The following is a 10171-nucleotide window of genomic DNA, read 5'->3' on the forward strand; positions in this document are numbered from 1 at the left end:
AATGTCACGGTGACCAAAAAAACATAATTCTGGCATTTTTACTTTTTTCTCGCTACTCCGTTTAGTGATCAGGTTAATCCTTTTTTTATTGATAGATCGGGCGATTCTGAACTCGGCAATACCAAATATGTGTATGTTTGTTTTGTATTGCTTTATTTTGAATGGAGCGAAAAAGGGGTGATTTTAACTTTTATATTATTTTTTTTTTTTTTTACTTTTTTTTTTACTTTTAGCATGCTTCAGTAATCTCCATGGGTGACTAGAAGCTACCATAACCCGATCGGCACTGCTACATACAGGCGATGAACAGATCCCCTGTATGTAGCAGAATTACTCACTTGCTATGAGTGCCAACCACCGGGCGGCGCTCATAGCCATCCGGCAGTGACAACCATAGAGGTCTGCAGGAGACCTCTGGTTGTCATGCCAACCCATCAGTGACCCACGATCATGTGATGGGGTCAACAATGCGCTGATTTCCGGCGCAATTGCTTGAAGCGCTTGTTAAACGCAGCTGTCAGTGACAGCGGAATTTAACTGGTTAATAGCAGCGAGTGGATCGAGATTCTACCCGCGGATGTTCAGGGCACATGTCAGCTGTTCAAAACAGTTGTTCAGCTGTTCAAAACAGCTGACATGTGACGGGAAAGATGTGGGCTCACTGCCGGAGTCCACATCAAAGGGAGGGTGTCCGATATCGGTGTACTGTTGCGCCCGATGCTGAATAGGGGTTAATATAGTTTGTAGCATCTAGTGTGTTATAGAGGCCTGATGCAGAGGCCACCAAAATATTCTTCTGTTCTTAGTGTCATACCATAGGGGACCTGACTATAAAATAGTTTGCTATGCTTCTGTTCCTGGTGTCATACATTAGGGGACCGGACTTAAAAATAGTTTGTAGCATCTAGTGTGTTATAGAGGCCTGATCCAGAGGCCACCAAAATATTCTTCTATTCCTATTGTCATACAGTAGGGGACTTGACTGTAACAAACATATGCAGCTCTGGCAAAAATTAAGAGATCACTGCAACATTTTCAGTTTCTCTGATTTTTCTCTTTATAGGTATGTTTTTGAGTAAAATGTAAATTGTTCTTCTAGTCTATAAACTTCTGACAACATGTGTCTGAATTTCCAAGCAATAAATTTTGTATTTTTTTTCTGAAAAGGAGAAATGGTCAAAATGTAAAAAAAAGTAGTGCTTAAATACCTCAAATAATGCAAAGAAAACAAGTTCATTATCATTTAGAAATAGCAATACTAATGTTTTAACTCAGGAGGAGTTCAGAAATCAATATTTTGTGGAATAACCATGATTACAATCCCAGCTTTCATGCGTCTTGGCATGCTTTCCACCAGTCTTTCACACTGCTTCTGGTGCAAAAATGTGAGAATTTCATCTTTGTTTGATGGCTTGTGACTATCCATCATTCTCTTGATTACATTCCAGAGGTTTTCAATGGGTTTCAGGTCTGGAGATTGGGCTGCCCATGACAGGGCTTTTGATGCGGTGGCCTCTTAATTTTTGCCAGAGCTGTATGGTTGCATACGGACGTGCAAGGATCCAGAGAGGCTGATCAGGTGACGGTACTTCCGGCGCGGGTCTCTGACCGCACACGCTGGCACACTGGAGACCAATCATCCCATACACTTAAAAGCAGGCATGACATGCCAAATGTTCTACCCCTGTGAGAAAGCATACTCGAAACCCACGTCGGGGCAAACCCTGGGGATCACTAGTCTGCACTTGCACCTTTAATACGGGTAAGCTATGTCCTCAGAGGAATATGCATTGATGCAATATGCACTTTAGATATATCCATATGAGCTACCATTACACATTACCTCTATTAGGATAAGTATGCGTAGAGAAGCTATGGATGTACTTGAGTTATACTGATAACTTTTTGTCTGCTGTGGTTATTTTCCCCTCTTTTGAGGTGATGTATGTTTATCTGCTGGATTTATAATATCCTTTATATACTTTCATTTATTCCTGTGTATAACAGTAGTCCTGTACTATGACAGCCCAAGTACTGTGAGCGCTCACTAGGTGGCACGTGTTGTTTCCTTCTTGATGTACACCCTGCATATATTTTCTTTATTATTGATTTTGATTAAATAATAAAATATATTTTATATTTATGAAGTCAGCACTTCATATTTTCTTCAGTTTAATTTATTATACCCTTGGGCCCTGTGAAAAAGCAGAAGTGCTTTTGCTCACCGGGTCCCTCACTACAGTGAGGGCAGTAATGCCCTGATGGCGGTCCTGTCCACGCATAAAAGTATCAAATAAACACTCAGACACATCATGGAAAGTTTAAATAGTGTGAAGTTTATTATATGCTTTATATGTGCTGGTTACCTTCCATCACTCACAAAGAGCATACAGCAACACTCAGGACAGGAAAACCCCCAGTGGTGGAAACCTGTAGGGAAACCATGGCTGCTGTACTGCCCTTCCTCCGGGCATACTAAGGGAGGTTACCACTATAAAGTACAAGTGTGAAAATATAACATAGTAACATAGTTATTAAGGTTGAAGTAAGACTTTAAGTCCATCTAGTTCAACCCATAGCCTAACCTAACATGCCCTAATATGTTGATCCAGAGGAAGGCAAAAAAAACCCCATGTGGCAAAGAGTAAGCTCCACATTGGGGAAAAAAATTCCTTCCTGACTCCACATACGGCAATCAGACTAGTTCCCTGGATCAACGCCCTATCAAGGAATCTAATATATATACCCTGTAACATTATACCTTTCAAGAAAGGTATCCAGTCCCCTCTTAAATTTAAGAAATGAATCACTCATTACAACATCATAGTGTGTCTATGTGTACAGTATATGTAGTGTCTGTATGTTATCTGTGTACAGTGAGATGTGAATTTTCAGTGTGTGACTATTAAGCATACTTCTCTACTTTCTCCAGTTTTTCATCCCTCATGTCTTCTAGCTGTTCTTCCTGTAGTACCGGCAGCTATGTTCCTCATCCAGCCATGTTCTTCTTCTTGTAGGTCCAGCAGCTTTGTTCCTCTTCCAGCCATGTTCTTCTCCTTGTAGGTCTAACAGCTCTGTTTCCAGGCTTTAGATATTCACATCTTCCTCCTTCTTACCTGGAACGATGTTACAGAGAGAGCAGGGAAAAGCTTTACTCCTCCTGAACCAACGGATTGACCAGCTGTGATGGATATTCCTCTCTCTCTTCCATGCCCAGTGGTCAGGGTCTTGTGCCATGATCTAGAATTGAAAAATTGATTACAATCAGAGTTTAAAGGGATTATGTCACCATTAATCATAATCCAATTTGCATATATTTTAGACCTGATGATACTGGTGTGATTACTGAAAATCTATGGGAGAATGACTTTATAATCACTTATTAAAGTTTTCTTGATTGATATTAAAACAAGCATTTCATGAGTCCAGCTATGGCTGCACTCATAAAACGCTCTGCCTAATATCAGGATTACACAACCATTTTGACGTGGCTTTGCAAAGTAAGTACAAGCTCTCCATCAGGTCTAAGGGATTCATTTAAGCATACTGTTTATATTGTGATATATATTTACAGATCAGTTTATATGATTATTGTTTATATTGCTAACCAGATCACAGGTGGCTCGATCCACCCAAGCCCGAAATTCCATCCTGGTGAGCAGAACATTGCGGAATTGTAGTAGTCGGTCCTTCTTCATGCTCCACGTCCATCCAAGGGCCCAGCGGTAGATCTCCCGTTGATACGGCTCGTCTTCTTCAAACTGGTTGGCTAAAAACCTGGAGGGAGAGAAATGAAACCAAACAAATTATAATACACTTCAGAAGAAAATACAGACTAACAGCAACAAATGCAATTATCATGTATTTAGCCAAGGGGTAGAAAAGATATCTTGGTTTTACAATAAAACAAAGTTATTTATAAGACAAAGTTATTTATGTGTAATAATAAAAGAGACTCACAGAGCTGGAAAGAAGAAGGTTTTATATTCGGAAGATCGCAGTCCTGCTCTCCTGAAGTAAGCGGCGACCATGGCGAGGAGATACTAGAGGGAAGAGTAGAGTTAGAGGGTATATATAATACAGAACATATATATCAGTATATTCCTATGTATGGTAATATCTGGCCACTATTACATAAGAAGAAGCCCTTTATTTCCCTATGATGGATCTTCTCAGATCTGGATGATTTCTTATCCTTCACTACAATAATACCTTGTCCGAAATCTTAAGACAGCTGTCCCTGGCTAGAAAACATCTGATGTATTCTTCTTCTACAAAAATGAGAAAAATAGATTTATTTCACTATGAACTTTGTATTGAAAACATTTTTATTGCTATTAATCTTAAATTAATGGGGTTGTAGAGCTCTTCATTAATGATGGATTATCCTCAGGACAGCTCATCAATATCAGATTGGTGGAGATTTGGCACCCAACACCCACTGATCAGATACTGAAGAATTGTCCTAAAGATATGTCATCACTATTGAGGTGAAACCAAAGCCACGACACTGCTCACCACGTATCATACTAGGTATAAGAGGCTGAGGGAGATCACTTCTCTACATGTTTCTCTACCATAATACACATGAAATAGATTAATATTAAAATACATGTCATATAATCTAATGCTTTGTATCTGGAAACCTTGGAAGGTACAATGAGTCTTACCAAGGAGTGTGGTGAAAGCTGCCCGCTCTTCTGGCTGGGGGATGTCATCTTCTGTCTTCCTCCTCTTGGCCTCTTCCTGGGTGGCAGATCGTGAACTGTAATAGAAGAGGTAGTGTTAGGCCTCATGCACATGGTCGTACTATGGCTACACATAATTCACTTACATCCTGATGAGTGTTCTCCTCACGGGGATCTGACATGAGTTTTGAGATGTAAATGGCATAAATATGTGTAGTGGTGATGTGTAATGGTCACTATGGATTTGCTGGTGTAAGTGTATGGATTGTGATGACTGCAGTGATGTAACCTCAACTACTTACCACTCCTCTTCATACTGGGCGATCAGTTCTCTCTTCCGCTTCCTCATGGCCATTTTTACTCTTCTTCTTGGAAACTAACATACAGAAAAATGAAAGCTTGAATATGCAGAGCATGGCTCTTTCTATAGGATCTCTAGTAGAGTAATGCTATCAACCTAATGTGTAACCCAAAACGTAACTACCATGGCCCGCATTACATGTGTTGCAGTATTGCAGCTTTATTGACTTGATTGGTATTTAATATTAATACCCAACATGACCCACTGACAGAAGTGGCGCTGTAGCTAGTAAGCAAAACAAACCGTATTTTATACTTAAAACACCACTCCAGTGTTTTGTTCTGTTTGTACTGTTGAAGTGGTGCTTTAAATGTAAGCCGCCTGATCACATTCTTATGCCGACGGTGCTCCAGTCCCATGGAATATATATACAGCTCTGGCAAAATTAAGAGACCAACACATCAAAACCCTGTCATGGGCAGCCCAATCTCCAGACCTGAACCCCATTGAAAACCTAGACGCATGAATGCTGTGATTAAAAATCATGGGTATTCCACAAAATATTGATTTATTTACTCTTCCTGAGTTAAAACATTAGTATTGTTGTTTCTAAATGAATATGAACTTGTTTTCTTTGCATTATTTGAGGTCTGCAAGCAATGCATTTTTTAATAAAAATTTGGACCATTTCTCCTTTTCAGAAGAAAAAATAAAATTATTTCTTGGAATTTCGGAGAGATGTCAGAAGTTTGTAGACTAAAACAACAATTTACATTTTACTCAAAAATATACCTATAAAGAGAAAAATCAGATACACTGAAAATTTTGCAGTGGTCTCTTAGTTTTTGCCATAACTGTATATAATCGGTCATCTATGTATTATATAACTAATATATAGGCTAATAATGGCACTTCTAAATATTGGATCTGGGAATTGCTAGTAGAAATATGTGGCCCTGTGTGTTTCAGATTAATATTTACACCTCATTATCCACATTTTAAATATTTATTCAAAATCACCATATTTTATCCCATTTATGCATAATCACCCCATTATCTATATTTGGGTTTTTATGGTGAAATCTTTTGCTTTCAGTATGGATCCCAACTGTCAGTATCCGGGATGACATAAATCAGCAGTTTATTCCTGACACAATGATTCTCACCTCTGTAGGGCGGTCGGAGGCGGCTGTCTTCCAATCAGCAGGTAACGATCCGGGTATAAATCCAAAAAACTGTCACTTCTAGTAATCAGTAAGGAGCCTGTCTTTTCTCTATTAGAGCAATCGCAGACTGGCACCAACTGACGTTTTGTTTCTTTCTTTGAGTTCAAATCCTGCGATGCTATTGGTTGATGGTTGAGGCACATGATGCCTGCGGCGCTAAATTTAAAGGGAAAGCGCATTCTATTAATGCTATAAGGAGATGCAGTGTATTACTTTTATATCTATCTTTGTAGTTTTCCTATTTATTCCAATTAGTGTTATGTGGGGAAGTTGTCATGTTGTTCCATTTATTAACTGATGTTTGGAAAATGGCAGCAGTGAAAGCCCTATGTAATAATGATGATACTAAAGTCATGTGATGAGAGAAGTGTGATGTGTAACATGTTCACTAGATCGTCCAATGTGTATGGAGAGAGTAAGAGAATAATTGTCATCTGCTTTCATCCTCCCTGTAAAGTCTTTATTTAACCCCCTTAATGACAAGGTCAAGTTTCATTTTTGTGCCTTTGTTTCGTCCAATTTTCCCAAACTCACAACTTTTTTTTCTCTGTCCACATAGCCATATGAGGGCTTGTTTTTTGGTGGACAAGTTGTACTTTTGAATGACGCCATTCATTTCACCACATAGTGTACAGGAAAACATACAAAAATTCCAAGAGAGGAGAAATTGTAGGAAGAAAAAAGTAATTATGACATTGCCTTTAGTTTGTATTATACTGTATGGAGTATGGGGTGCATTATACCATACAGAGGACCATAGGGTGCATTACACTGTGTGGACTATGGGATGCATTATGCTGTATGGACTATGGGGTGCAGTATACTATACAGAGGACCATGGGGTGGATTATATTGTATGGTCTATGGGATGCATTATGCTGTATGGACTATAGAGTGCATATACTGTGTGGATGACTATGTCGTGACTTATACTATGCAAAAGACAATAGGCTGCATTATTCTGTATAGATTATTGGGTACATTATGTTGCATGGACTATCTGGCGCATTATGCTGTATGGATTATGGGGAGCATTGTACTGTATGGATGACTATGAGGTGCACTATACTATGCAGAGTACAATGGGGTGCATTATACTGTATGGACTATTGGGTGCATTATGCTGTATAGACTATAGGTTGCATTATACTTTGTTCACTATGGGGTACGTTACACTATACAGAAGACTATGGGTGCATTATACTGTATAGAGAACTATGGGGTGCATTATGTTGTATGGACCATGTATTGTATTATGATGTGTGGATTATGTAGTGTATTATACTGTGTAGAGGACTATGGGTTGCATTATGCTGTATGGAGTATGGCATGCATTATACTACACAGAAGACTATGAGGTGCATTATACTGTATGGAGTATGGGGTGCATTATACTATACAGAAGACTATGGTTGCATTATACTGTATAGAGGACTATAGGGTGAATTATGCCGTATGGACCATGTATTGCATTATGTTGTATGGTTTATGGAGTGCATTATACTGTATAGAGGACTATGGGGTGCATAATACTGTATGGACTATGGGGTGTATTATACTACACAGAGGACTATGGGGTGCATTATGCTGTATGGAGTATGGCATGCATTATACTACACAGAGAACTATGGGGTGCATTATACTGCATGGAGTATGGGGTGCATTATACTATACAGAAGTCTATGAGTGCATTATACTGTACAGAGGACTATGGGATGAATTATGCTGTATGGATCATGTATTGCATTATGTTGTATGGTTTATGGAGTGCATTATACTGTATAGAGGACTATGGGGTGCATTATACTGTATGGAGTATGGGGTGTATTATACTACACAGAGGACTATGGGGTGCATTATAGTGTAGGGAGTGTGGGGTGCATTATACTATGCAAAGGACTATGGGATGCATTATAGTGTATAGAGCATGTTGTGCATTATACTTTTGCAGAGAACTGTGCAATGAATTATATTGTATGGATGGTTGTGTGAAGGTCACAGTTGAGGGCCATACGATGTAGGGGTCCTCATACTTTTCTGGTGGGTTGTGGAGTGGGGTATAGTAGGGTCTTCATACTGTGCGTGTGGAGGGTACTGTGGAGGAATTCACTTTGGTGGTAATTTATAGTGTCTGTGGGGCGCTTTTGTTGACATCATACTTTGAGTGCAATGATAGGGCTCCAGTAGGAGGAATATTAGAGGACACACAGTAACAAACAGGGGCAGAAATAGCTATATACACTGCAGCAGCGGCTCAACAATGGGGTATCAGCAGGATAAGGAATTTGTGCAGGTCGGGGTAAGATGTGGATGGTGCCTGAAATGTGAGAAATCATATGTACTTTTGTTGTAATCTCTGCAGCCGAGTACTGGCTTGAGCAGTTGTCATGTCGGTCTGGGCCCAATGGAAAAGACGGGGAAAGTAAATTACTCCACCAGAAAGAACGTCAGCTGTAAGTCAGCATCAATAACTGTTCTGTAATCCCTTATATGTTCTGCAGGACTGGTACTGGTATCTACCACTATATAGTCTCCATACAGCAGTATTATCCATGTTGGTCTTTGTATAGAGTTTTTTTTTGTAGTAGTAGGGTCGTCTACTGCGGTTCTCTACATCCACTATTAGGGTGCACCACCGTAGCTGTAATCTGGGTGACCTGATTAGGGGTCCACTCCGAAGCTTTGCCCCCCATGAACCAAACCCCCAGCTACGCCTCTGGTTTAAACTGATAGTATTCCTTTGAGTACTAGTTTAACTTGCCTAAATGGTAAAACAAAAGCTGTTTAGTAGCTGCTTGATAGTTAAATACTGATCCCTTGGCTGTTGTTCAGTCCGAGCCTGGCTCCAGCCTCCCCAAGGGCCTGGCAGAGGTTGGCATTTCCTTTCCTGTATGGCAATAAAAGAACAAGAAGAAAAAATATCAAGGCCATCATATGATACCAATAATAGCACCCTGCTCTACAGCAAAATTGCTTCAGAGACAACAATATGTGAACCTAACTAATTTTGTGCTGCTGAAAACAAATATAATGCTTAAATATACTGATTGACTCTAATTTTGAAGATCCAGAAGAGATTGTAATTACTTATAACATCTTTGATGCAGGCTCATTGAAAAATTGCATCTTTGTTTTTTCATCATCATTATTGCTTTGTTAGTAGCTAGGTTGTCAGAACTCTGAACATTTTTTACCTTTTGTGCATTACTGCCATTTCCAAGATGGCGTCTTTGGTCTCATGTGCACTGTGTCTTCCTGCTATAAAACTCCACCCCAGCCTTCAGTCTGTGCTAGAGTATTCTGCCTTGCATCCAGCTCCTGACCTCTGATTACTCCGCGGCTATACACCTGCTCCTGTGAACCTGTGTGGTGATCCTGCTACTCTGCTCTGAGTTCCTGCTGCATACACAAGTTTCCAGTAATCCTCTTTCATCTGCTGCTTGTGTTTACTTCATCTGCTGCTCGTGTTTACTTCATCTGCATTTGCTGGACATGTAAGCTGCTTCTGCTCTGCAATAACCTGAGACTATTAACCAGTCCTCCCTGGTTGAGCTAAGATATGATTTGAACTGCCTTATAAGCATATCTATCTGTGTTTGGACTAAGACAAAGATTTATTCATGTCAAGTTTCCTCAAGAATAATTGTGCTTCATAGACTTTCTGCTTGATTGCATTTCCCTCTGAAGTTTTCTATAGACTGCTAAGCTGCGTTTATTATTTGCACCAAGTGATGTGGACTTCAGTTTCTCTCTGCACCTGTTTGAATCACCGTGTGATAATATAGACTTTACCACTTATAAAACTGTGTCCTGTAATTGTCTTGTTCCACGCAAAGAGTCTCCTGAGTTATTCCCTATAATTATTACAGGATACTCTAGCCATAAAAAAAAGGAGACTGCTGGAACAATGACTGCAGAAAGCAGATTAGAGCAGGTGTTTTTCATAATTAGATCAC

The 10171-nt window shown here is 39.7% G+C and overlaps 1 protein-coding gene across 1 annotated transcript; it reads right to left on the bottom strand.

Annotated features, from left to right (window-relative positions):
- Positions 1-2343: 2343 nt before the first annotated feature.
- LOC143788659 (speedy protein 1-B-like) lies at positions 2344-6281 on the bottom strand. The gene is made up of 7 exons (XM_077278481.1): positions 6156-6281; positions 4991-5064; positions 4671-4765; positions 4213-4271; positions 3961-4043; positions 3609-3777; positions 2344-3240 (listed from the first exon to the last, which is right to left on the bottom strand). Exons 2-7 carry the CDS (start codon positions 5041-5043, stop codon positions 3088-3090), a joined length of 612 nt encoding a protein of 203 aa, XP_077134596.1. The 5' UTR covers positions 5044-5064; positions 6156-6281; the 3' UTR covers positions 2344-3087.
- Between the last annotated feature and the right edge of the window lie 3890 nt (positions 6282-10171).

The sequence above is a fragment of the Ranitomeya variabilis genome, chromosome 8 (assembly GCF_051348905.1).
Source record: "Ranitomeya variabilis isolate aRanVar5 chromosome 8, aRanVar5.hap1, whole genome shotgun sequence".
In the NCBI taxonomy this organism is placed as follows: domain Eukaryota; kingdom Metazoa; phylum Chordata; class Amphibia; order Anura; family Dendrobatidae; genus Ranitomeya; species Ranitomeya variabilis.

Bases quoted from the DNA above. Each gene is read 5' to 3' on its own strand.
- LOC143788659 (XM_077278481.1), bottom strand. From the start codon at position 5,043: ATGGCCATGAGGAAGCGGAAGAGAGAACTGATCGCCCAGTATGAAGAG. The intron at 4,044-4,212 runs GTATTATTGTAG...TCTTCCCTCTAG, and splicing joins GTCTTAAGATTTCGGACAAG to TATCTCCTCGCCATGGTCGC. The intron at 3,778-3,960 runs GTGAGTCTCTTT...CTCTCCCTCCAG, and splicing joins ACCTTCTTCTTTCCAGCTCT to GTTTTTAGCCAACCAGTTTG.